Raw genomic sequence first — 25,633 nt, forward strand, 5'->3', positions numbered from 1 at the left:
GCGCCCGTCGCTTGTCGTCTCGTTATCATATCCCCGCAGTAGTCCCCACAGCGAAAAGCGCAACCAGCTATTAGTGCCACCGCCAGGATGGCCTACGTTGTGCCAATCCACCGGGCAAGCAGCATACGACATGCGCTGACGCTGCAGTTCATGAAACCGGAGGAGGAGGTTCTGGTTGTCGCGTTGGTTGCCCCTGCTTCTCCAATTCAGACGGGCCTTTGCGTTGCGGTTCAGCGGTTAACAGTTTTCTTTCATTTCCCGACAGGAAGGCGAACCGACTCGAGTTCTACAATCCCACTCCCGATGGATTGAGCCTCGCCGCTTCGTGCTCTCTCTTCGCCAGAGTCACGATGCTGGCCCGACTTCCGGCTCCCGCCGACTCTACCACCGACCACCTCGTTGTGGGTACAGACCGCTACACCTACTGCACACTATCGTGGGATAGTACGCGGAATCAAGTGCGCACAGAGAGGAACTATGTGGATGTCGCTGACCCGTCTTCGCGGGAGGCTCAAACGGGCAATCGTTGCTTGATCGATCCGAGTGGCCGATTCATGACGCTCGAAGTTTATGAGGGTGTCATTGCGGTCATTCCCATCGTGCAGTTGCCCAGCAAGAGGAGAGGAAGACAGGTTACCTTGCCTTCAGGGCCGGATGCACCCCGCATTGGTGAGCTTGGCGAGCCGACAACGACCCGAATCGACGAGCTGTTCGTGCGCTCCTCGGCATTTTTGCACGTCCAGTCGGGGTTGCCCCGGATTGCGCTGCTTTATGAGGATAACCAGAAGAAAGTGAGACTCAAGGTTCGGGAGTTGCACTACAGCGCGGCTACCGCTACTGTGAGCGCGGATGCTTCGTTTGAGGAGCTGCTAGACGGCTTTTCCGAGGAACTCGACCTTGGGGCCTCTCATCTTATACCAGTGCCCGCTCCTTTGGGTTTGTGACCCCCCCACCCTTTCATGCCTTAAAAGGATCTGTGACTGATCAAACTAGGCGGTCTTCTTGTCCTGGGAGAGACGTCTATCAAATATGTCGATACGGACAGCAACGAGATTGTGTCTCGTCCTTTAGATGAGGCTACTGTATTTGTGGCATGGGAGCGTGTGGATAGTCAGCGCTGGCTGCTAGCTGATGATTACGGAAGATTGTTTCTCCTCATGTTGGTTCTGGATTCCAACAATCAGGTCCAGTCTTGGAAGTTGGATCACTTAGGGAACACATCACGGGCATCCGTTTTAGTGTACCTTGGGGCTGGAATCATTTTTGTCGGCTCCCACCAAGGTGATTCACAAGTACTTCGGATCGGAAATGGGTCATTCGAGGTAATTCAGACGCTCTCCAATGTGGCACCGATCCTTGACTTCACGATTATGGACCTTGGGAACCGTACCAACGAGAGTCAAACGCACGAATTCTCTTCAGGACAAGCCCGCATCGTCACTGGTTCAGGTGCCTTCGACGACGGGACTCTCAGAAGCGTGCGAAGCGGCGTCGGCATGGAGGAGTTGGGTGTGCTGGGTGAGATGGAACACATCACCGATCTGTGGGGTTTGCGAGTAGCCGCCCGGGGTGGATTCCTTGATACCCTCCTTGTGACCTTTGTGGATGAAACACGAGTTTTCCAGTTTACTCCGGAGGGTGAGGTGGAGGAACTCAATGGCTTCCTTGGGCTGAGTCTCTCGGAGAACACACTTCTCGCCGCCAATCTACCTGGTGGCCGGATATTACAGGTCACCGAACAAAGAGTCCTGATCGCCGATTTTGAGAGTGGCATGGTCACATACGAGTGGACACCACCTAACCAGCTGGTAATCACTGCTGCTTCGGCCAACGATGAATGTATGGTCCTTGTTGGTGGCGGCGAACTCGTGACCGTTCTAGCACTCAAAAATGAACCCCAGGTAGTGACGCAGAAAGACTTCGGCGCCGACAGTCAAATCTCTGGCGTCACAATCCCTTCGTGTCCCACTGATGCCTGTATCGTCGCATTCCCCCAGTTGGCCAAGGTCTCGGTTTTGAAGCTGGAAGACTTGAGTGACCTCCACACGTTATCGTTGGGCCCTGCAGGCGAGGCTTTTCCTCGCTCTGTCCTTGTGGCGGATGTCCTCATTAACAATCCATCTACTCTTTTCATTTCGATGGCAGATGGTAGTGTCATCACCTATTCATTTGATACCAAAGACTACTCTTTGTCAGGCATGAACAAACTCATCCTTGGCTCTGAGCAGCCGACCTTCAAGAAGCTCCCGAGAGGGGATGGACTCTACAATGTTTTTGCAACTTGTGAGAACCCTAGCCTTATATATGGTTCTGAAGGTCGCATTATCTATTCCGCTGTGAATTCTGAGGGCGCTTCTCGCATCTGCCACTTCAACTCCGAGGCATATCCCGAAGCTATCGCTGTTGCCACGCGCCACGATCTGAAGATCGCTCTGGTGGACACGGAGAGAACAACGCAGATCCAGACCCTTCCAGTGGGCGCAACTGCCCGCAGAGTAGCTTATACACCTTCGGAGAAAGCTTTTGGCATTGGCACCATCGAGCGCAAACTGAAAGACGGCGAAGAGCAGGTTCAAAGCAGGTTTGTCCTTGCGGATGAGATTCTGTTCCGACGCCTCGATTCCTTTGACTTTCAACCCGAGGAGTTAGTGGAGAGCGTTGTCCGTGCCGAGTTCTCAGCCGGTAAAGATGAAAATGGTCGGGAGGTGATCAAGGATCGCTTCGTCGTTGGCACAGCGTACCTGGACGATGAGGGAGAAGAGTCGATTCGAGGTCGGATCTTGGTCTTCGAGGTTGACAATGGTCGGAAACTGGCCAAGGTAGCCGAACTGCCTGTGAAAGGTGCCTGTCGTGCATTGGCCATGCTAGGTGAGAAGATTGTAGCGGCTCTCGTCAAGACTGTAAGTTCTCCAGCGACACTTGTGAGCGATCTTTTCCCCGCGTACTAACAATCAGTAGGTCGTGGTCTATAAAGTGGTCAACAACAATTTTGGGGCGATGAAGCTGGAGAAATTAGCCAGTTACAGGACCTCTACTGCGCCTGTGGATGTAACGGTGACAGGCAACGTGATCGCTGTCGCAGATCTGATGAAGAGTGTCTGCTTGGTAGAATGGAAGGAAGGTGAAGATGGTCTCCCCGACACTTTGACAGAGGTAGCTCGCCACTTCCAGACGGTCTGGGCCACAGGTGTCGCCTGCATCGCGGAGGACACTTTTCTGGAGAGTGACGCCGAGGGTAACTTGATTGTGCTTCGCCGCAATCGGACCGGTGTCGAGGAGGACGACAAGCGCAGATTGGAGGTCACCGGTGAGATCTCGCTAGGGGAGATGGTCAATCGAATCCGGCCGGTCCACATACAACAACTGGCGAGTGTAACTGTCACTCCCCGAGCGTTCTTGGGCACGGTATGTCATCCTGTTCTTTTGATATCACCCTAATTATTGTGCAGACTTCTGACTGCTCTACAACAGGTCGAGGGCTCAATCTACCTATTTGCTGCGATCAACCCACAACACCAGGACTTCCTGATGCGCTTGCAAGCCACCATGGCAGGTAAAGTCGAGTCTCTGGGTAACATCCCATTTAATGAGTTCCGTGGGTTCCGCAGCATGGTGCGCGAAGCCAAAGAACCGTATCGTTTTGTGGACGGTGAATTAATAGAACGGTTTTTGACCTGCGAACCAAGTGTACAGGATGAGATCGTCAGGTCCGTGGGCGCGACGGATGTTGGCGAAGTTAAGGTTATGATAGAGGCTTTACGGCGACTGCACTAGAAGCTCGAGAGATTTGGATGACATTTAATCCGTGATCACGGGTACAATTTCCGCATCCTGACATCAACTACTTCGTGACTCAGAAATGGACGATTGTTTACCTACTTCCACCATGCTGTATAGATGTCATAATATGATCAGCTTCTGACTAAAGTGAAGGGTGTCCGCCATGTATACTCATCATTCTGTCGTACCGTGCCAATCAAAAGAACATCACTTGAGCAGCGCTTATAATGCCTTGTCTTTTCCACAAAAGGCCTAAATGAGTAGACGTGTGTAGGGCGCAGAATTATGGGGTCCATCAGTGAGCATGTCGTAGGAGGAGCAAAATCTATCTCTCATTAAGTCCTTGGTCTCCACTGCAACCAACTCAACTCTCCTCACTCCCTCTCCTCAGTACACACGCACACACCCCCTCTCTCTCTCTCTGTCTCTCTCTCTCTCTCTCTCTGTCTCTCTCTCTCTCTCTCTCTGTCTCTCTCTCTCTCTCTCTCTGTCTCTCTCTCTCTCTCTCTGTCTCTCTCTCTCCCCCTCCCCTCTCTACTCCCATTCTCGCAACACTCAGCTAAGCAATTCCCGTGGTAGTCTATCTATCTGCCTGTGTTAGCTGGACTGCAGTCATGACTTTACCTCCCTGGCGTGATGGTGGTTGGCCGATTGACGAGGAAATTGATTTGATCAGAAAGGCAGGAGCCGTAACTCCTCGGAAATCGCAGGTCACTGACGAGATTGGGACTCCTCCTCCTGCTACGGTTCTTCCTTCCCCTGAAAGCAAAGGCAGGGAAGGTGCCGGTGACTGCGATAGAGTCCTGAGGCGTTCTTTCCTCCTCCTGCAACAGCAAGTGCAACAGCAACAGCCAACTCCTCCCATTCTGCCCTCTTTCTTGCTCTCTCCTCCAATGTCTCCCAACTTGACTCCCGCGACCTTGTCCTTTTCCTCTTCCTCCTACTCCTCTTCCAAGACCCCCACCAATTCCTCCTCTGCTAGCAGTCATTCATTGCCTTCACGTCCGACATCTTCTTCCTTACCATCCCATTTACCGTGTAAGTCTCAACTCTACTTCTTCTGCTCCGCAAGCCGGCTGCAATCGCTCACAGGGGGTCTTAGATTTTGTCTCGCCAAATTTCCTGAGCTGTTTTACCCATCATCGTGAGTACTCGTGCTTCTTTTCTATTTGCCCTTTTCTCCCAACCAACGGGCCATGGCTAATACTCTGATAGAAGTCAACTTACCGATGGCGGCTACTATGCATCCTCCTGTCTCTGATTCCAATCAGATGCCTGATCCTCATGGCTTGCCTTCTCTCTTCGGTGGACTGGGATATCACAACCAGAGGCCCGGACCGAAGTACAGCGGTGTCAAGAATAACATGCCAATGGCAATGCCCCCCTACAATCAATTTGTTCTTCTGCCGAATGGCACTATCTTCAGCGGACTGCCTCTTGACCAGGGCCCGTATGTACCTGCACATGGCCTCTACTCCGGCTTGGCCCCGCCTTGTCCGGTGGTGCCGACTTCCCCAAGCGACTACTTCCACAACCCAAATGCTGGCCTGGAAGGACCTGGCTTGTCGAACTTTGGATTCAATGGCCTGCCTCAGCCCAGTGGGACATGTCTACCTCTCCAGATGATGAAGACTCCGACGGGCTATATTCTCCAGGATCTCGAGAGTTTGACGCAGCAAGACCCACTCATTCCACGAGCGGTGCCCGCCATGTGGACCAACCCATCTGATCTCACTCTTGCTAAGTGTCTCGAGAATCGAGAGGGGATCACCAATGTCTACATTCGAGGCTTTCTTCCGGAGACGACTGATGATATGTTGCATGCTTATGCTTCCCGCTTCGGGAAAATAGATCGCTGCAAAGCTATTGTTGACTTGGACACGGGCCTCTGCAAAGGGTTTGTCTGTGTTCTCGTCCTGATATTCTCTCTAACAGTGTTCCAGATTTGGATTCGTCCAATACTACAACTTCGAGTCCTGCGAGAACTGCATCCGCGGTTTCTTCTACCTTGGCTATCAGGCCAGTTTCGCCCAGGTGTGCTGTCGTCTCTCCAAAAGATTTGCTATCTGATCACTTATATTCTCCTAGAAATCCCGCAACTCTAGGCTCAAAGATCTGGAGGATAAGTCTTCGACCAACATCTACTGCACAAACCTTCCGATTGAGTGGACAGAGGCTGTGAGCATGCTTGTGCCCGAAGAAAGAAAGCTTGTACTAATTTAACTTTATCATAGGATCTTCGTCGTCACTTCGAGCCATATCGTGTGGTCTCGGAAAAAATCAGCCGCGATGAGAAAACCGGAGTGAGCAAGGAGGTTGGCTTTGCTCGGTTAGTGTTTCGAAACGGCGGCGTGAGCCTCGAATCGTGATTGACTTTTTGCCATAGTTTTGAAACGCGTGACATTGCAGAGAAGGTGCTGGGAGAGTTCCATAACGTCGTCTCCAAGGATGGAGTCAAGTTGCTTCTTCGTTTTGCGGATACGAAGGCCCAGAAGCTTCTCAAGCAGCAAAGCAACGAGAGACGCGCATACCGTGCTGGGGAGTATAACTACTCGGTTGAGGTCGTTCAAGGATCTACCCCATCGCCTTCATTGCACCGTATTCAACAGGGAGTGTCGCATATCAGCCCCAACTCGCAGGCCAGCTACGCCTCTCCAGTCGGTGTGGGATCAACCTGGACTCCTGCGACATCCATCTCCCCATCGTACGTTACTGAATGTGTCCGTTCCCTCCCAAGGCATGCTGACGATACAAGCAGGTATCCCCTAATGAAGAGCCAGGCGGGGAACGTGCGCTTCAACTCTTGGTCATCCAAAGGCGGGCCAAGAGCCTTGGAGAACACACCTCTCGGTCGAGGGCAACGCAATGCCTGGACTGACAATGTCTCTGCAAAAATGAACTTCCCAGCAACTCCTTGTGTTGAGACTCGCTCCGAGCAGTCTAGTCCTCGCAAGAGCAACGTCAAAGCTGGTTCCGTGTCTCCAATTTCAGCACGCAAGGAGGTTATCGTGACTTCACCCCGCTCGGTCATCTGAGCCTTGAACGTCAACCGTGCCCAATACGTTTGCTTCCTCATGCAACGTGCGCTTGCTTCTACTTCTCGCTTTCCTCTTTTTGTTCAGAATTCCGAATTTTTCCCTATCTTCAGTGGCGGACAACCGGCCAGAGGACATGAGAGGCTGCACTGCTATGCGCCATGCCCTTTGAGAAGGATCGCCTTTCTAACTGCATGTGTAGAGGTCCACATGTTAACCACGGAGATGGATGACTGATACAGGTCTCGACTGCCTCATCCATTTCAGATGTCATATCACCTTAATGTTTGCTGCATTGCTTTTGTTCGTCTTCTTGAGCTTTTGCCGTTTGCGTGTTATTTGTTCTTCATTTCTTGACGACAGCCACAATTGTATGTTCAGCAGAATCATGTCTGATTTAGGAGTTTGTATCTCTTACAACCTGGCCATTCTGGTACTCACGGAAAGAAAGGTGAAAGGATCATGAAGCGATGGAATTGAGTGGAAAGGTGGCATTCCTGTTTGTGTCTAATCATGGTTACTCCTTTCGACTCCATAAAACTATCAACGCAGTCTACAGGCTGGGAATAATAGTGATAATGATACTGCGAAACCCAAGTCCTCCTGCACGGAGCAACCAGCACTGCTAGTGCTAATGTCTATCAACTTGAAGAATCAAGGAGGCGAGCCATCTACCCTCGAAGTCATGTCGTTGATAACCTTAACAATGCCATGAGGTTCAAAAAAGGGACGGCGGGCAATCTGTCCCACCGCGCCCCTATCTCAATGCACGCTGAACCGATCGACTACGGGTGCCCGAGGCACGCAAACGACAGATGCCATGCAGACGTCAATTGCGGCCCAATCTCTCCTCCAAATCCTCGGTCAACTCATACGCCGGACGATACCGCGACTGATCCGCGCCGGCCTCGGCCTCGGCCCCCGGGCGCAGCAGCTTAGGGTTGGGGCGCGTATCGGCGGTGCCACCCAGACTGGTGTACCCCTGATCGTAGAGGGAGCAGTAATGCAGGCCCAGGTGGCGGATGAAGGCCCAGATCTCGGTGTAATGCCACTCGATGACGGGGTGGTAGCGCAGGAACTGGGGCCAGCCGCTGTCAGTGTAGTCCTGGTGGGTCAGGCGGGCGCCGTGGGGGTCGGTGCGGCGGGTGCCGACGAAGATGGCGCGGACGGCCGGGTGCTGGGCTAGGTAGTCGGCGAAGACGGAGCGGATGGTGGCGCGCGGCGGGTCGGTGGTGTACTTGACGATGTCGAGGTGGTAGTGGCGGGCGGACCAGGCGACGAACTCCTCCACTTCGGGGAAGGGGTCGGGCGGGAGGGCGTAGATGGCGGGGATGGAGGTTAGAGACTTAGTGCCTGTCGTCGTCGTCGGGTTTTGTGGCTGTGTTTGGGGTTGTGCGTCGGGTTGAGTTTGGGATTGTGGTTGTGGTTGTGGTTGTGGTTGTGTTGTTTGTGTCTGTTGTTGTTGTTGTTGTTCTTGGTGAGCTTGTTGGTGGTGTTGTTGCCTCGTCGTCGTCGTCGTCGTCGTCGTCGGTAGGTTGTGGAGACTCGCGAGAAACAACACGAGCATCACCAGACAATCCTTGCCGCCGTTGTAGGAGAGGGAGAGGTTCTCGAGGGGGAAACTGTCCAGGGCCGCGGCGAAGACGTCCAGGGTCACGCGCGTTTGCTTCTGCACGGCGGCGAGGAGGGAGCCCGCGGGGTGAGATTCGGAGAGGAAGCGCTGGATCTGGTCGTGGAGGGCGGCGATCGTGGTCGTTAGTGGTGGGGGTGCGGTATTGGTTTCGTCATCGTTGGCATTGTCTTTGCTAGTAGTAGCGTCGATCTTGAGGGGGATGTTGGTGGCTTCTGTTGTCGCCTGCTGTTCGGCATCATCGGCGGCGGCGGGGTATGATGCGGTAGGAGTGTGGGGTGCGGCGGCTGCGCTTGCGCAGGTGCCATTAGGTTGAGACGTGGCCGGTTCGGAGGACATGGTTCTCGTTCTGGGTCCCTTGGGGGTGGTAGGGTAAGGAGAGGTAAAGGAAGGGCAGCGGAGGGAGAAAAGGTGGGAAAAGGTGGAGGGGTTCTGGTTGGTAGCGATGATGACTCGGGATGGTTATCAGCTTGCTTTTTAGGGCGGCCGAAATAGGCGTGGTTGATGCCGCGGAGTGCCAGCCTAGGCTAAGTTCGTTGGTAGTTGTTGGTACTAGTACCGTCTCGGTACAAGTAAGGTAGGTATCGTGATATTTATAAGAAGCAATGTGGAGAAATATACAGAAAAGGTGTGTAGAACGTAGAGTGAGGCTAGGGCATGGCAAGTATATAAGAAGAAGTCGCAAACCCCTGAATGTGATGGTTCAATTGAGGGTTTGGGGGAGGACAGATGGATGTGACGCTGCCACGGCCACTGAGACTGGAATGTTCTTTCTGCCCCCCGCATTGAACTTCCTTCCTCCGCGCTCACCGCCTTCTTGTCGCCGTCAGATCGGATATCAATGCAATTAATTCATTGCTTCGCTTTGTTCCTGGCTTTGATTGCTTGAATGGGTATTCTCCTTGGTGCGCACTCTCACTGGTATGAGTACTGGGCCAGGGCTGCTGTTAATGTATAGAGAGCTAAAGAGGGAGTGTGTGGCGAGCCACACTCTCTTGCTTATGGTCCATTTTCATGTGGTTGTATTCTTTCCCGGCGCTGTCTACAGTCTGCAAGGTTTGGACCGTCCTTAAGGAAGGACATCAGATGAACATATGCTCTGCCCTACCCTGAGTGACGGTGACAGTGCTGAGCGGGTCTCCATCAAATTCGATCGAACGTATCTCTGTATAGCATTTGACAAACAGCCCTAAAGCAAAAACACCGAAGGTAAACAGCATGGTATATAGGTTTCATTAAGACTATCGTCCCCAGAGCTTGAAATCTCGCATTTCAGAGTTCAGTCACCGGTGCTTCCGGGGCATTTTCATCCCAGCACTTTCATTTTCTTCTTCTTCTTTTTGTCCCCGTCCTTCTTATGTCCCTTCTGGAAGTCGCGCCAGCTACCAATTCGCTCGTCGCGAGTATCCTCCCAGGCTTTATCCTGGTCGCGTTTCCGTTTCCGTGCCTCCAATTCTTCCTCTTCCTTGCGCCGTTCGCGTCCTTCCTCTTGCAGCTTCGCCTTGGCCTGCCTACGCCGCCGCGCCTCTTCTTCCAAGAGCACTGTGACCGTCATCTTACGCCATTCTTTCTTGAACTCCTCCGTCTTCAACTCCGGAGAGTCGAGATTGTACTTGTGCTCGCGGATCAGCAGTCGTCGCGCGTCCGCAATGCATTCGTCGAGGTATTCGCGCTTCTTCTCGTCCATGAGTGCGGAGTGCGCTTTCTGGAGACGATCGAAGGCATCGGGGGCTGCCGGATTCTTGGTCTTATCCGGGTGGATCAGGAGGGACTTTTTGCGATAGCACATTTTGATATCCTTCTCTGTGACTCCCGGCTGGAGGTCGAGCACGGCGTATCTATCCCAACCATCGCGGGTTAGCTTCTGGTCACCACGCTTTGGCAATTCTTAGCTCTTGCAGTATGATGCGCGCAACTTACGCGTCCAAGACAAAAGCGTTCCTAATCCGATCAATCTCTGCATCCTGCGATTGGAGTTAGCGTTGGCGACGGGATTGTCGATGGGATGAGGGGGGTGAAGTGGAAGGCACCTTGTCAAAGTCGGACGCCTCCCGCTCGAGAGCGTCCAGCGCATCTTGTTCCTCGGAGGCCATGATGCTGTATTTCCGGGGTCCAGGTCAAGAACAGGCAGCTCTCCCCAGGGTCGCACTGGTCGTGTGTCTGCAAGTTGAATGGCGATCGATGATAAGCATTGGCTTATCGCTGGCTGAGTCATCGGCGACTAGGCCCGCCTGGTAACCAAAACGAGAGAAAAAAAAAGTTGCTTCACCGCCCGGAGATCGAGATTCGCATTTCTGATCAGCGCCAAATCGTTGTTGCATTATTATTGTTCTCACACGATACCAGTTCTCGCCTTTTGCTTTCTGTGGACGCACTTGTGGGATTTGATCTTTTAGACTAGCCCACTATGGCTCCGACTCACGGTCCTCGTGATAAAAAGCAAGCCAAACCACCTCAGCGGGCCGGTAATCTGAAGCGCAAGCGTGCCCAAGACGATCTGTCTTCCCTCATCCAGCGAGTGGAAGAGCTCGATGTCAAGGACTCGATCAAAACATTCGCCGACTTGCCTTTGTCCGAACCGACCGCCTCCGGACTCGCCTCATCTCATTACAAGACTTTGACCGATATCCAGTCCCGTGCGATCAGTCATGCGCTCAAGGGCCGCGATGTTCTAGGCGCTGCGAAGACGGGAAGCGGCAAGACTCTGGCTTTCCTGGTCCCTATTCTCGAGAACCTCTACCGCAAACAATGGGCGGAGCAAGACGGCTTGGGCGCCCTCGTTCTTTCGCCGACCCGCGAACTCGCGATCCAGATCTTCGAAGTCCTCCGCAAAGTTGGTCGCTACCACCAGTTCTCTGCAGGTCTCGTTATCGGTGGAAAGAGTCTGCGTGAGGAGCAGGAGAGATTGGGACGGATGAACATTTTGGTCTGTACGCCTGGTCGGATGCTGCAGCACTTGGATCAGACCGCTTTGTTCGATACCTACAACCTACAGATGCTTGTTCTGGATGAGGCGGATCGCATTCTGGATATGGGATTCCAGAAGACCGTGGACGCGATCATCGGCCATCTCCCGAAGGAGCGCCAGACGCTGCTCTTCAGCGCAACGCAGACGAAGAAGGTCTCCGACCTGGCGCGACTGAGTCTCCAGGATCCAGAATACGTGGCTGTCCACGAGACCGCCTCGTCCGCCACCCCCTCCAAACTTCAACAACACTATGTCGTCACCCCCCTCGCGCAGAAGCTCGATGTCCTGTGGAGTTTCATCCGAAGCAACCTGAAAACCAAAACCATTGTCTTTCTCTCTTCCGGCAAGCAGGTGCGGTTCGTTTACGAGACCTTCCGGCACATGCAGCCCGGTATTCCCTTGATGCACCTTCACGGCCGACAGAAGCAGGGCGGCCGACTCGATATCACGACCCGGTTCTCGTCGGCACAACACGCAGTGCTCTTCGCCACCGATGTCGCTGCGCGTGGGCTGGACTTCCCAGCTGTTGACTGGGTCATCCAGCTGGATTGCCCGGAGGATGCTGATACCTACATCCATCGTGTGGGTCGTACGGCACGGTACGAGCGCGACGGTCGCGCGGTACTTTTCCTGGACCCCAGCGAGGAGAAGGGCATGTTGAAGAGTTTGGAACAGAAGAAGGTTCAAGTCGAGCGAATCAACGTGAAGGCGAACAAGCAGCAGAGTATCAAGGACCAATTGCAGAATATGTGCTTCAAGGACCCCGAGTTGAAGTACCTGGGCCAGAAGGCCTTTATCTCCTACGTCAAGTCTATCTACGTTCAGAAGGACAAGGAGACATTCGATGTCAAGAACCTCAAGCTGGACGAGTTTGCGGCTAGTCTGGGTCTTCCCGGTGCGCCCCGCATCAAGTTCATCAAGGGTGAGGACACGAAAGAGCGCAAGAACGCGCCCCGTCTGGCCGCCTACGCGTCCAGCGACGACGAGTCGGACGAAGATGGTGAGAAGAAGAAGAAGACCAAGAAGGAAGAGCCCCAAGTACGGACCAAGTATGACCGCATGTTCGAGCGACGAAACCAGGATGTGTTGGCCGACCACTACTCGAAACTTATCAATGACGACGGCACGATGGTCGAGCCCAACACTGCCACGCAAGATGCCGACGAGGATGACGACTTCCTGTCCGTCAAACGCCGCTTCGAAGCCGGAGATAAGGATCTGGGAGCTGGATCCAGCTCGGATGAGGATACAGACGGGGAAGGCGCGGAGAAGAAACCGACAAAGGTGGTTCAGCTGGATGGCAAGCAAGCGTTGGTCATCGACTCCAAGCGCCGGGAGAAGCTGCTCAAGTCGAAGAAGAAGTTGCTCAAGTTCAAGGGCAAGGGCTCGAAGCTCGTTTTCGACGACGAGGGCAACGCGCACGAGCTGTACGAGATGGAGGACGAGGAGGACTTCAAGGCCAAGGGCGATGCCAAGGAGCAGCAGGCTCGCTTCCTGGCGGAGGAGGCCGAGCGCACGCGGCAGGCGGATGTCGAGGACAAGGAGGTGGCCAAGCAGAAGAAGCGCGAGAAGAAGGAGAAGCGCAAGGCCCGCGAGCGCGAGCTGCTGGCTGCGGAGGCAGGGGAGGAAGGAGAGGGCGAGGAGAGGGTGGCCTACCTTGCTCCGTACAAGGAGGACGACAACCGCGACATGGATGGCGGATTCTCTGCATCAGAAGCGGAAGAGGAAGCCCCTCGTCCCAAGAAGTGGTTCATGGACGACGACAGCGACGACGAGCCCAAGTCCAAGAAGGCCAAGAAGGCCCGGAAAGAGTCCGAGCCGCAGATCCAGACCTTGGAGGATCTGGAATCCTTGGCTGCAGGCTTGCTGGGGTAGTTTGTCTGGGTTTCAGGGTTGTCTTCTGCAATGGGTATATCCTTGTGTTTGATATTGTTTCTGATTTGTATTGTTACATAGCGGATAATCTCAAAAGCATTTTCAGTGGTTCCACACTTTTTGAATGCATAGTTTGTATAATATGCATAGTATGTATAGATACAGTGCATCAACCTATCAATCCGATTTGATGCTCGTATATACAGTTGAGGGCCTCGATAACTCTATCTGCCTATCTGATCTTGGAGTCACAATCACGTGGGTGACAGCCGAGAGGTGGGTCCAACCCGCTTTGCATCGGCAGTTCCATCGAACAATTTGCGACGGTGATGGCCAATTCCATTCTTGCTACGTAAGACTTTTCAATCACGCCATCCGCTAACGTCAAAAACTTCAATTGCAGAATAAGACGGGGCGAGAGCTGTCAGCTTGAAGATGGACTTCTTTTTTCCCTGGCTCGAGGTCTTGCCCAGGAGGTTTGAGCAGTTCATATAAGCGCTGAGACGCCGATCTGGCCTGCAAATTTAGCCTAGTTTTCTTGGTCTTCTCGGCTTAGTTTTGTCTGGGGGTTTCCACTTTTCACAAGTCACGTGCTGCGCATTGGACGAGACTCTTAGTGCTTTGGGTAGTCTGTCGTCATTGGTGGACGGACTGGTCTGCTGTATACTGGGTGAGCAACTACAACACCTCAACTCACTTACCTACCGACCTACCTACCTACCTTCTTCTACAGCCTGGTGAATGTGCTAACATGGCAATGTTACAGCTTTTCACAAGCTTGTTCATTCTGAGACCGCAACAACCATGGCAGTCCCTGACATCGAGAAGCACCCCGCTGCCGAAGCAGGAGCGCCTCCGGCCAAAGGGCCCGGCGCATCTGGCGGCTTCGTCGATGCGGATGCGCAATTTGTCCGCGCGGATCGGCTGGCGCGGAAGCTCTCTGCCCGCCAGGTGCAGATGATCGCCATCGGCGGCACCATCGGCACGGGCTTGTTCATGGGCACGGGTAAGTCGCTGGCCACCGGTGGCCCGGCGTCCATGCTTACCTCCTACATCATCTGCGGTGCCATCGTCTATGTGACCATGCTGTCGCTCGGTGAAATGGCTGCTTTCATTCCCGTTGCGGGTTCGTTCTGTACTTTTGCTGGGTAAGTTTGCTTCACTGTCTTTTTGGTGCGCGCGCAATCGAGGCTAACAGAGATTGGGGCACTAGTCGTTTCGTCGATGATGCTTTGGGATTTGCTCTGACGTGGAACTATTGGTTCAATGATGCGGTGTCCACGGCCTCGGATATCATAGCGCTGCAGCTGGTTCTCGAGTTCTGGACGGATAATTTTCCCGGCTGGGCGATCAGTTTGATCTTCCTGTTTGTGGTGATCTTTCTGAATGTCATGTCTGTGAAGGTTTATGGAGAGGTTCGTTTCCGCTGCTCTGGTTGGTGGATGGTGGGTTGGTGTTTTGGCTAACTTTGGTTGTGCTGCAGATCGAGTACTGGCTGAGTCTACTCAAGGTCGTGACCATTATTGTATGTTCTTCGTCTTGGTGCAGCATCGGATATGCACGGGACCATGCTAATTTGATATAGATCTTCATCATCCTCGGTATCGTTGTCAACTGCGGCGGCAACAGGGATCACACTTACATCGGAAACAAATTCTTCTACACCGGGGAGGCTCCGTTCGTCGGTGGAATCGGAGGATTCGCCTCCGTCTTCGTCACCGCGTCTTTCGCCTAGTATGATTTCCCCTCTCTTTTCCCCTCGTGCAATTCCAAGCCACGCGAAACTAACCCACTCCCGCAGCGGCGGCACCGAATCCATCGCCATCACCGCCGGCGAGACCAAGAACCCGTCCAAGACCCTCCCGCGGGTCGTCCGCAACGTCTTCTGGCGCATCGTCCTCTTCTACATCGTCTCGATCGTGCTGATCGGCCTGGACGTCCCCTACAACTACCCGGGTCTGTCCTCCAAGACGACGGCGACCAGCCCGTTCACGATCGTCTTCGTCGAAGCCGGCAGCACCGTGGCGGGCAGCTTCATCAACGCGGTGATCATGACGAGCGTGATCTCGGCCGCCAACCACGCGCTCTTCGCGGGCTCGCGCCTCCTCTACACGCTGGCCGTCGACGGCTACGCGCCACGGGTGTTCGGGCACCTGAACCGGTTCCAAGTCCCCTGGGTCGCCGTGCTGGCGACCTCGGTGATTAGCGGGCTCTGCTTCGGCGCCAGCTACATCGGCGCCGGCCAATTGTGGTCGTGGCTTCAGAAGTACGTCCCCCTTGCCCCCAGTCCCCTTTGCACCCTATTCACCCCAACCCCCTACCATACAAGCCCCAAACCCTAACACTTGTGTAAAGCATCGTCGGCGTCTCCAATCAACTCTCCTGGCTCTTCATCGGCGTCGCCTCGCTGCGCTTCCGCGCCGGCATCCGCCACCAGAACCTCGAGCACCTCCTCCCCTACAAGAACTGGACCTACCCCGTCGGCCCCATCCTGGCCATCGTCCTCAACGCCGTCCTGATCCTCGTGCAAGGGTGGTCCTGCTTCAGCCCCAGCTTCCACGCCGTGGACTTCGTGTCGTATTACATCGAGCTCCCCATCATGTTCGTCATGTTCGTCGGCTGGAAGCTCTTCAAGCGCACCACGTTCGTCCGCGTCGACCAGATGGATCTGCTCACCGATCGGTATAATCTGGCGCATATCGAGGGCGAGGATGTTGATGATCATGTTGCGGAGGCCCAGAGCTCCGAAGAAAAAGGTGGAGGGTTTCTGGCGAGGTTTCAGAAGGAGGAGAAGGGGTTGCTTGGGAAGGTCAAGCGCGTGGGCATGTGGCTTTTCTTTTAGAATCGAAAATTGCCCTCCGTTCGTGGGGTTATGGTGTTTATGATAATAGGTTCCTAATATTAATTGTTATTTGATGTGTGTGTGTGTGTATGTGATCTTGGCGTGTGGGTATTCGTAAGTCGTTCGGTCTGCCCTTTTGGTTCATGGACGTGCTTGAGGTAGTAGGCTCAGTAGTTACTCTGTAGTGCCGAGGTCACTCACTACCTATGCTTGATGACTGAGCATACTGATCATTACTCTATTCCTATTATGGACTCTGACCACGGATTTTTCGACCGCTCCATCTAGAAAAAAAAAACTTTTGCTTAGATACAAGGATAAAGACGTATGTATGTACAATCAAAACCCACCTCTCACTACCCACTGCAATACCGCTCCCTTCACCTCCATCCCCCTCCAAAAGGGCACAGCCTACGAGATAGATACCCTCTAGCTTTTAAATCATATCATGCCTTCGTCTCATACACAATCTCCCCCGTCTCGTTCGACGCCGTCCGGGCAGCCCGCTGCCGCACTCGCCCCAGAGCATCGTGCTCCCGATCCCACTCCTCCAGCCGGTCCACGGGTACCTTGACCAGCTTGTTGGCCGTCGCGTGCTCCTCGATTTGGATCTGGGTCTGGCGGAACTCATAGCGGCCGAGGCGCGGGAGGACCTTGATCCAAATGTAGTAGTAGACTCCGCACAGGGCGACACTGGGGTTCATTAGCATTCGTTTGAAAAGTGGGTAAGATTCGTTGGACAGTTGATATATTGGAGAGAGAAGGGGGGAACATACATGGCGAGACCCACGACACAATATGTCGCATACCAGAAATTCACGTCGCCGCCGTCCGCGCCGGTGGAAGGCGGGTACCACGGTGCCACGAGCATGTATAAGCTGGAGAGGATGGCGAAGCAGACGGTCGCGGTCCATGCTTGGTAGCCTGATGACGGGACGTTCAGACGCTGGCGGCGGCGACGCGTGATAAGCAGCCCGACGGCGAGGAGGAGGTTGAATGCATTGCTGGGGTATACGCCCAGATCAACAACTATGATAGTTCATCGTTAGTTCGTCTATCATGGGCTCACAGTGTTTAAAAAGCCGGTGCGTACCGAAGTTGAAGGCATCACCCGCAGGTGGAGCCAAGATCATGATGACGGTGAGGAACCACTTCACGAAGTATGGGCCTAGAGGGGTGCCGAAGGGGCGGGTCGAGGTCCAGAATGTCGTGAAGGGAAGAACACCTTGTCTGGTTCAGGCTGTCAGTGTGGATTCCTTGACCGAAAGGATGGAACAGTCCTTAGCATACCTTCCGCATTCTCGGAGCACTCGCGACTGTCCGATGAGAACAGCTAGCAAGTTGCCCAGGGCACTGAGACAGATCAGGCAGTTGAGAGCCCGTGATGCACCCGACGACCCGAAAACTTTCTCGAAGAAAAGACCAGCGGCGACCGTGCTTGAATTCAGAATCTCTTCCTTGGTGGCAACAGAGAAGTACGCAATGTTTGCAAGCATGTACAAGACAGCGACCAAGAATAGCGAGGCTGGAGCGCTCCAGCTCATCGTTTTGGTCGGATTCTAGTCATGTCAGTATATAGCGCAGAGCAGTCAGGAAGTAGGCCGCGCACCTTGACTTCGTTTGCCACATTGCATGCATTACTGTAGCCAGCATACGAGAACATGACCTTGACCAGGGCATTCGTGGCACCATATACTGATGCTCCCGAAGTTCCAGAGAAGGCATCCCGAAAGTTGACTGTGGGATCCCTGACAGAAGTGTGTCCACCGAGAACTACGAGCCCGGTGATACCGATACTGGACGACGGTCAGTATTTCACGCAGATACACGAGGGTTGAACTTACAATATCAGCGTGATAGTCTTGACGAATCCGATGGCATCTGTCAACCGAAGTGACCATTTCGTGTTAAAGGCCAGTACTAATTCCAAGATTAGAGAAGAATTTTGGGAAGGATGCTCTCGGAATAACTAACACAGGACGGCAACTGTGTATGCAGCAACTGCGACGCCTTTCTGCATCCATGCGGTTGAATCCACATTGGCAAGCTTGAAGAGATAGTTGGCCAGCACTGCAGAAATCATTAGCCATTGCGCCTGAAAATTCCTCTGTGAAGGGTACATGCCGACAGCGTTACTACTAGCGAAAGAAAAAAGAACAGTCTGCATGGCGAAGACGGTAGGAAAGAAGTATTTCGGTCGTGGGTATGACTGTTCGAGGTACACCACTTCGGAGCCGGACCGACTCGGGAAATATGATAGGAACTCGAGGTAAACTCCAAGCATGCTACCGGCCATGACATAGCCAATCACCCAGTAGAACAAAGCGAGGCCCACAGAGCCGGCCCCGGAGAGAACAGTTGCAGCTATAATGTTGTTAGCTGAGATCAAAGGAGTAGTAGTGGCATTGTCAACATACGAGTCGAGAATACACCTGTCCCAATCATTTGGTTCAGGTTGAGGCCAATCACCGTCACCGCGCCTACAGAGTACCCCAAGGGAGACTTCGTCTCGATAGGAGCACCGCTGGCTTCTTGATAGGTCAACTTGGAAGAATTGGCCCCCCCGGCAGCAGTATAATGTAGGTTGCCATCGTCGATGACGCTGAATTCATCAGAGCGCTCATCGGCCTCGATATCTGCCGACTTGGTGAATATTTTGAAACCCATGATTCGATCAACCTGAATCAAGATGGCAATCGGGACGGACCTTTGGCTCACATCTTGTCTATGATGGGGCAATTGTAGTTATTAAATCTGCATGAGTGAGAGGGAGAGGAGGTGGCGGCGATGCTATCTACACGGTGCTCATTGTAGAATTTGATGACGCGATTGCTTGGATGCGCTCATCTTGCATGGTCTATTTGAAGGCGACATGCTCGAGTAAATGAGGTGCTTAAACTAAGAACGCGGGGAAAGAAAGCTGAGTGGGTTGACGTCGGCAATTTAGAAGCTGGATATCGGGCCGCGTCGATCTGCTTGACCCCAGGCACCAGGCACAGTTAGGGCTCGGTTCCGAAGGCTTGCGAGCCAGCAGATGTCGAGTATATGAAGGGGGTGGAGGTATCAATTGAGGATATACAACAATAGTACTCTATCTAAGGCATGCGATGCTGAGTAGCCAGGCTTCTCATTACCTTTGTGGCGATGAGTGCTTATGTTCGTGGTAAGGAGATGTTGATTGCACGATCGCAGGGGCTGATGACAGCATTCAACGCTAAGTCGCGCAAGCGCTTGCTTGATTGATCGCTGCTGTCGCCATCCACATCTTATTTTAAACGATGCATCAAAGCGGCATGCCAAGGTCATATCTCTGATAAGCGAACTCTGACATGATATTTATGTATATCGTAATCGTGGCGGATTGGTCCCCAGCTGTGTGCTCCGTCACTGGCAGCCCGCCCACGACAACGCTGTCAAGATGTCGATGTCTGGAGCACGCTAAGAAACTCTAGCCATGACCGCGCTGAAATCGATCTAAGCGAGAGATCCAGCCACTTCGAATAACTTGTAAACCTCAGAGATTCGTTGAACTAAACGATGGTTAGGTGATTCAAGCATAAACGCACTCGTCAAGGTTTCCTTGATTGGTATCGACCGTGCAGGTGTTCTAGCCCAAGAATTGAAATAGTTGACGAAATCCCTATCGCCTATCAGCAATCTCTACATCATTTGGATTAGCCACATAGTATAAGTATAGTGCCTCTCAATATACCCTAGTTCCTGCATCTGTTTTTAAGTCGACCTTCAACCCTGAGTGTCTATCACCAATGACAATCAAGATCAGAGATCCACGTGCATCGCGATTGATGCCCATAGCGGCCCCTACTTAATGTCAGTGAGATCCCTCGTGGCGAGTGCTGTGCAATCCGGTTCACAAGTAGTGAGCATTTCAAGGCGAAATCGCTATTCCCTAGGATGCGCAATCAGCATAACTAAGTACCTTTTCGCAAGTCGCAACTCGACCTTTAGATGTGAACGACACCATCACAGTCCTCAATCTATGCAAAGCATCAGCACCCACCAACCCATAAACCAAACCCGTCCCGGCCTACCACACAATCCGTAGATCACCTGAATCAGCCTCACAGCCAACACAAACAAGCGAAGAACCCACCACACCATATAACAATAGAGTAGTTCATGCACCCGTGAAGATAGCAGTCACACGAGGCCAATAAATATACCCGCTGTATCCCGGACGGTCACATTCGAAACGCCTCCTCCCCATAGATGCGGACAGCACCCAAATCTAGACTGCTTCAAACGCGGCAACAGGGAAGGGCATCTTATGGCTCCGACACTTGCACACTTTGCTTTTCTATTTTGGTCTGCTTTGCCATGCCATGCCTGCAGGTTGGCAACGTGGAGTGGAACCACAAGCGACAGGTGGTAAGCACCTATAGGGAGTTTTCTCCGAGTCCACGTCCCCAGAAAGGAGGTCGCTCCTTTACTTCCGGTCTGTAGGTGAATACGTGGTCCCGTATATAGCCATTGCGCGTATCCGGGTCAGTTAGAAGAGAACTGATCTGGTGGTTCAATGATGTTGCAGGTCTTCAGAAGGGGGGAGGAGCTTGGATCTCGTAGGCTGCGATGACAATGGTCAGAGATACCATTTCGTAAAGAAGCGTAGGGAGAGTTTAAGTTCATACAATGTGGAGGATGGGCTGGCTCTTCACTGGTATGGGTATCAATTCGAATCACGTAGTGAAATCCGTGGCGGAGACTGCGCCAACATTTCCCGGGGTTTGGCCACGAAATCCACCGTGGAGAGCAAGTGATATGTTGCGTGTCTGCACATTTTTCGAGTGACCTATCAGTACTTGGGAGGCATGAAGCAAACATGCATGCTGAGGACAAATGCAGGCTCAGGAACAGGGGGTGATATGTGCGATTCCGGTCACCTTTGAAATCGATTCTCCCAAGAGCGAACCGGACTCGGTTGATTCCCTGACTATGAAGAAACTCTAGCTTAGAACACCTTGCTTGCCATCTGATTGGGTGTATACTCCGAGTCTTTGTTTGTAGAAAAGAAGAAACGGAGTGAATGATCATCACAGGCAAGTGGACAGAAGAGTGCCCATGTGCCGGACGCTAGGTGGAAGAAAGACAGTGCCGGGTTCTTCCTGGTAGTGAGTAAAATTAAGAAAAGAGCCGACAAGTCCCGTGACGATGGCTCTCACCTGACAATGGAGGAAGATCTCCAGAGTTCATAGCTCTATCAAACATTGATTCTGTCAGTTGTCGATTCCAGCCGGTACTCCAAGATGAATACCTCGCCGTGGGGCACAGAAAGCATTACAAACAAAATTGATTAGATATACAAATGCGCTCTCCATCCGGCCTGGTGAGGTTGCGTTGGAAAGTGCACGCTCTCGGTCCCGGTATACAGGCCGAGCCTTGCCTTTCCACTGAGAAGATAAGTTTGGCCGCTAGGCTGGTACTTTCTGCAGGATACTAAGGTTGACGGTCGAGCAGTAGGTCGTTTAGTAGCCATGTTCATTCAAACCAAGCTTACCGAGTCTGCTGTCGCCAACCTCGATTGTTGAAAGACGCACTCCAACCAACCCAAGTCCTCGAAATATCTAGGCAAAGCAGCTGCTATGGCCAAGCTAGTGGCTAGCCAGATAATTTCCGAAGGTGGAGACGTGAGCCTCAGACCCGCAACCGGATTACTAGGATATAAGAGACTGTATCATCGGAGAATATCAGTTGTGCGCGACGTATAGATTGGGTGCCAACATCGTTGACACATATTAAAATTCAAAACTTCTACCAAAGCACCCCACACTTATAATAAGGATCTGTCCAGCAGCACATTAGCACCGGCGTCTACATAGCCTGGCATATAATCCAATTAAGGTACAATAGATCTTTTCCTTTCTCCCCAAATGCAGCAATGCAGCAACCGTGGATGTTGAAATGCTTGGAATCCCACAACGCCGTCTATGACAGTTAAACCGAGGAACCAGAAACCATGGAGTGTATCTTGAAAGAATGACTGCAACACGCTATGCGTCGAACAACAGAATATAGGAAACATACTATCAAGAGTAGATCAATCATGCCGCTCCAGAGAAAGACAAAGGAAAAAATGGGTCGTAGCTAGACGAGCGGCGCTCTTGCGCTGGAGGTCAAAAATGCTGAGTTGAGAGAACACATAAGAAATGAAAGGAAAGATAAAGATGGTGAATATATAAACAGAAATATGAGAAAGATCGTAAGCGAGAACGAAGCATATCACAAAAGAAAGTGTGCGTCATGATCGTCTCTGTTGCAGACCCGCTACAAGCCGAGCCTCCTCAGATCAAGCTATCCGAAAATGGAAGGAGAATTGTTGTCTGAGGGACGACATGATGACAGTTTTTAGTCATTGACCATGTCATCCAAGGCCATTTTTCTCCGCTTGGCTGGCCTTGAATCTTGTGAATAAGCTTCAGCCGCAGATTGCTCCATTTGAGCTTGTGAAGGGGACAATTGTAGCGATTGTCCTTCTGCACCAGGAATCATAGATCCCAAGTGTCGTAATGCTGGATCGACGTATCCTGAATCGGATCCTCCCGGACGCGTTTGGCTGTTTGGCGAAGTCGGCTCGATATATCCGTGGGACGGCATGTGTTGTCGATGTTCCTGTGGCAAGTAGTCCTCTCGCATGGGCGACGACCATACTGCGGGGTATGGGTCACTGCTCAAGCGATGGCCTTGCGACACATGAGCCGGTGTTCCCATCGTTGGCGCGTAGATCGGGGGAAGCCTGACCGGCGACTCGCCGTACCCTTCACGAGGATCCCTTCCTCCTGGCATTTCTCCCATCGGCATTCGATTTGCCATTCTCGTGGTCTCCGCATAAGGTGACATCGGAATAAATTGTTGTTGGTATTGCGGCGGGGTCGTCGCAGGATTCAAAGCTTGGTGGGTATAAGAGGACACATGCCTTCCAGCTCCCGTAGGCATGCGACTCATTCCCAACGCGGGATTGTACCCAGCAGGCATCGGCACATAGGTGGGCGGTGATGTTGTCGTCATCGACTGAACTGATCCAGAGGAGGAAAATCTCCGATGACCGATGCTTCTTTGCATGGTCATGGCAGGATCGAGGGCGTGAGGATACATCGAAGCAGACCACCGGGGCGGATGTCCCGACGAGGCCCTCATGGCCATTGCTCCTGCTTGACCTCCCAACATTTGCAAGTCTGTCATGGGGCGTATTTCCCGCGAGGAGGTTGCTCGATGCATGTGTGTCCGTCTCGATTGAGAGCCTTGATGCTCCCCGGCAGTTGCTCGATCCAGGTGTGCGGCATACGTTCTGAGGGATGCTTCTTCTGCCTTCAGCGGCGGTCGCCCTCGCTTCTTATGCGTGACATCTACACATGTAGCCTACCGAGAGGTTAGCACATCTATCCCCATTCAGTATCACGGTGGCTGGCATGTGGGATCGAAGCAACAAGAGCGGGCAAATTCTCCCGGGATGATTAGGCGGGAATCTCCTTCCACACTTACCTCTTTTCCTGACAAAACGCATCTCCGACATGGTCGCGCTGGATCACAGCCCAAATGCTTCTTTTTGCAGTTCACGCACGCTGATGCGACATGCGCTTTTGTGCGTCTCGTCGGTTTCTGCGGTAGTGGTCGGGTAGAGGTCTCCGGAGGCGACGATCCGAACGGAGGCTGGGCGTAGGCAACCACCGAAGACTGCGATAAAGGTTGAGCTCCGAGCGAAGGTGGGAGTCGTGTCGGAGCGAATGCCTCGCTAACACCGAGCGGTTGCCGTATCACTTCCTCCCCGGGCGCGGAAACTATGCGCTGCACCACCGGTTCCGAAACAGCTCCAGCGCCCGCGGGCCCCGAAGGAAGATGAGAGCCAGAAACAACGATAGGTGTCGTCGTCGGCGCTGTTACATTCGCGGTTGATACTGGTTGGAAGAGCTCCGGATGTCCGGGGCGCCTCGCGGTCCCAGAAGTCTCCAGCGAGTCTTCTGCTGGGACCGGACCGGACATAGAGCGAGGGGGCGGTAAATCCCGAGGAGTGTACCGTCGAGCATTTGTCGATCGAGGGAGATTGAACGAAAGCCGCTCTTGGCCTGGGGTTAACCTTGGATGACCGAACTCTGTAGAGATGTAGGAAGAAGGGGGAAGGACGAGTGATTGCATCTGGTAATACTGGGTCTCTGGATTGACAAAAGAGCCACTGTTCACAAAAGTAAAGGGACGCTGTTCGGGTTGACTGTTGAGATAAGCAACATATCCGACATCAAAAAGGGTCCTCAGTTGTATAATCGAAGACGGTGTGTTGTTCAGTCGCCAGTCATCGTTGAAACTCCACACTTGCAGGCAGAGGGGCCACAGGAGCTTATAATCAGTTAGTCCAGGTTCACGATTGGAGGAGTCACAAAGGAGGATACGACGATCAGCAGTAGATAGCAAGATCGTGACAGCGGTTTTCCATGGCTTCGATGGTCCCCATCTTGGGGTGATTTATTGCAGCATGGCGGGCGATCACTGGAGCCCAAGGAAATGCACAGAACGACAGGAAAAGCAATAATCATGGAATGGATTCGAAAATAAAATACAACATTTTGTACCTTACCTTTTAGTAACGAACAAGAACCTTCTTTTTGTTTTTGTGACGGCTCTTGCTTTCTGGCTTATGATTTTTTCTTTCTTCTTCCTTTTTTGAGATGACCAACTTGACCGGAGTATCTCTTCCTACTGCGTCATATAAGATTCAAGGACAGAGTATGAACTGGCTCAACCACATCCGACAGTAGATGCGGAATCGGTGAGTGAGCTGGTAGGTGGTGAACTATACCGGAAAGTGAGGCGTATAGATCCGGTGAGATCACACTCCCTCTTCCCCAAGAGGAAGTGAGTATGGGAGACTCGGGAGTGAGTCTGAGGGAAATAGAATGAACCTACAAAGGAAGCGAATAGGAAGTTTTTCTCCGGTGTCCAGATCAGAGGTGCAGCTGGTCAACGGGCCCAGGAATTTTGCACTGCACTTGAACAGATAGACAGACAGATAGACAGACAGAGAGTCAACTGGATCGAAGGCAGTTCAGTCACCCTAAAGAGGGAAGGACCCAGAGGGATGTGACGGGTGTAAAGATCCCAGTCCCTCATCGTAGGTTATGGCAAGGCCTATACCTTTATTATTATTATCATTTTCCTTTTGAAGTGAAGGGACCCTGTTTGCTTGGTTGGCTGACAAGAGAGGAGAGGTTAAGGGTGGGTAATGGGTGCCCAGTGCAACACCGACTAGCAGCCGATAGACTACTTGATCTTCCATTGATGGGAAGATCTGAATGGGGAAACTCTGGCTCCGTGTTCTCTGGAAGCATGTCAGTATGTACGGGAGTAGATTTGGGGGGAGGATCAGGAGAACGAGTGGTCCCAATCCTCCGGAGAGTTGAGACGCGGGTTTGTCACAAAACCCCCATTTTCCAGATAGCTTCACCAGCCTGACAATGGGATGGACCCATTCATTGCAATTGGGGATTTTCCTTTGT

General features: G+C 52.7%; 8 protein-coding genes across 8 annotated transcripts; 4 read left to right on the forward strand and 4 right to left on the reverse strand.

Moving 5' to 3' along the window:
* Nucleotides 1–87: 87 nt before the first annotated feature.
* BO82DRAFT_280133 (DDB1/RSE1 family protein) lies at nucleotides 88–3,774 on the forward strand (the record flags this gene model as incomplete). The annotated part of the gene is made up of 5 exons (XM_025631291.1): nucleotides 88–182; nucleotides 266–936; nucleotides 994–2,900; nucleotides 2,959–3,405; nucleotides 3,472–3,774. 5 exons carry the CDS (start codon nucleotides 88–90, stop codon nucleotides 3,772–3,774), a joined length of 3,423 nt encoding a protein of 1,140 aa, XP_025493313.1.
* Nucleotides 3,775–5,051: 1,277 nt separating this feature from the next.
* On the forward strand, nucleotides 5,052–7,212 carry BO82DRAFT_332490 (putative RNA binding protein MSSP-2; the record flags this gene model as incomplete). The annotated part of the gene is made up of 6 exons (XM_025633179.1): nucleotides 5,052–5,677; nucleotides 5,724–5,814; nucleotides 5,869–5,958; nucleotides 6,015–6,109; nucleotides 6,167–6,484; nucleotides 6,539–7,212. The coding sequence occupies 6 exons, from the start codon at nucleotides 5,052–5,054 to the stop codon at nucleotides 6,813–6,815; spliced, it is 1,497 nt and encodes a 498-aa protein (XP_025493314.1). The 3' UTR covers nucleotides 6,816–7,212.
* Nucleotides 7,213–7,644: 432 nt separating this feature from the next.
* Nucleotides 7,645–8,580, reverse strand: BO82DRAFT_247744 (FAD synthase; the record flags this gene model as incomplete). Its single annotated transcript, XM_025630842.1, has 2 exons — nucleotides 7,645–8,168; nucleotides 8,361–8,580. Coding segments are annotated over 2 exons (744 nt in total), but the record flags the coding sequence as incomplete, so codon positions are not given.
* Nucleotides 8,581–9,482: 902 nt separating this feature from the next.
* BO82DRAFT_353119 (J domain-containing protein) lies at nucleotides 9,483–10,621 on the reverse strand. Its single transcript, XM_025634881.1, has 3 exons — nucleotides 10,476–10,621; nucleotides 10,366–10,409; nucleotides 9,483–10,283 (listed from the first exon to the last, which is right to left on the reverse strand). The coding sequence occupies exons 1-3, from the start codon at nucleotides 10,536–10,538 to the stop codon at nucleotides 9,752–9,754; spliced, it is 639 nt and encodes a 212-aa protein (XP_025493316.1). The 5' UTR covers nucleotides 10,539–10,621; the 3' UTR covers nucleotides 9,483–9,751.
* A 126-nt stretch (nucleotides 10,622–10,747) lies between these two features.
* dbp4 (RNA-dependent ATPase HCA4) lies at nucleotides 10,748–13,396 on the forward strand. Its single transcript, XM_025634882.1, has one exon. The coding sequence runs from the start codon at nucleotides 10,853–10,855 to the stop codon at nucleotides 13,286–13,288; it is 2,436 nt and encodes an 811-aa protein (XP_025493317.1). The 5' UTR covers nucleotides 10,748–10,852; the 3' UTR covers nucleotides 13,289–13,396.
* A 234-nt stretch (nucleotides 13,397–13,630) lies between these two features.
* Nucleotides 13,631–16,215, forward strand: BO82DRAFT_353121 (amino acid permease). The gene is made up of 7 exons (XM_025634883.1): nucleotides 13,631–13,958; nucleotides 14,055–14,436; nucleotides 14,502–14,703; nucleotides 14,772–14,813; nucleotides 14,874–15,022; nucleotides 15,090–15,554; nucleotides 15,644–16,215. Exons 2-7 carry the CDS (start codon nucleotides 14,093–14,095, stop codon nucleotides 16,128–16,130), a joined length of 1,689 nt encoding a protein of 562 aa, XP_025493318.1. The 5' UTR covers nucleotides 13,631–13,958; nucleotides 14,055–14,092; the 3' UTR covers nucleotides 16,131–16,215.
* Nucleotides 16,216–16,455: 240 nt separating this feature from the next.
* On the reverse strand, nucleotides 16,456–18,797 carry BO82DRAFT_391095 (high affinity methionine permease; the record flags this gene model as incomplete). The annotated part of the gene is made up of 9 exons (XM_025638554.1): nucleotides 16,456–16,823; nucleotides 16,907–17,159; nucleotides 17,224–17,360; nucleotides 17,421–17,689; nucleotides 17,740–17,926; nucleotides 17,975–18,050; nucleotides 18,105–18,200; nucleotides 18,255–18,494; nucleotides 18,548–18,797. The coding sequence occupies 9 exons, from the start codon at nucleotides 18,795–18,797 to the stop codon at nucleotides 16,577–16,579; spliced, it is 1,755 nt and encodes a 584-aa protein (XP_025493319.1). The 3' UTR covers nucleotides 16,456–16,576.
* A 3,696-nt stretch (nucleotides 18,798–22,493) lies between these two features.
* sclB (putative C6 transcription factor) lies at nucleotides 22,494–24,278 on the reverse strand (the record flags this gene model as incomplete). Its single annotated transcript, XM_025631300.1, has 2 exons — nucleotides 22,494–23,504; nucleotides 23,622–24,278. The coding sequence occupies 2 exons, from the start codon at nucleotides 24,276–24,278 to the stop codon at nucleotides 22,494–22,496; spliced, it is 1,668 nt and encodes a 555-aa protein (XP_025493320.1).
* Nucleotides 24,279–25,633: the final 1,355 nt, after the last annotated feature.

The sequence above is a fragment of the Aspergillus uvarum genome, assembly GCF_003184745.1.
Source record: "Aspergillus uvarum CBS 121591 unplaced genomic scaffold BO82scaffold_18, whole genome shotgun sequence".
In the NCBI taxonomy this organism is placed as follows: domain Eukaryota; kingdom Fungi; phylum Ascomycota; class Eurotiomycetes; order Eurotiales; family Aspergillaceae; genus Aspergillus; species Aspergillus uvarum.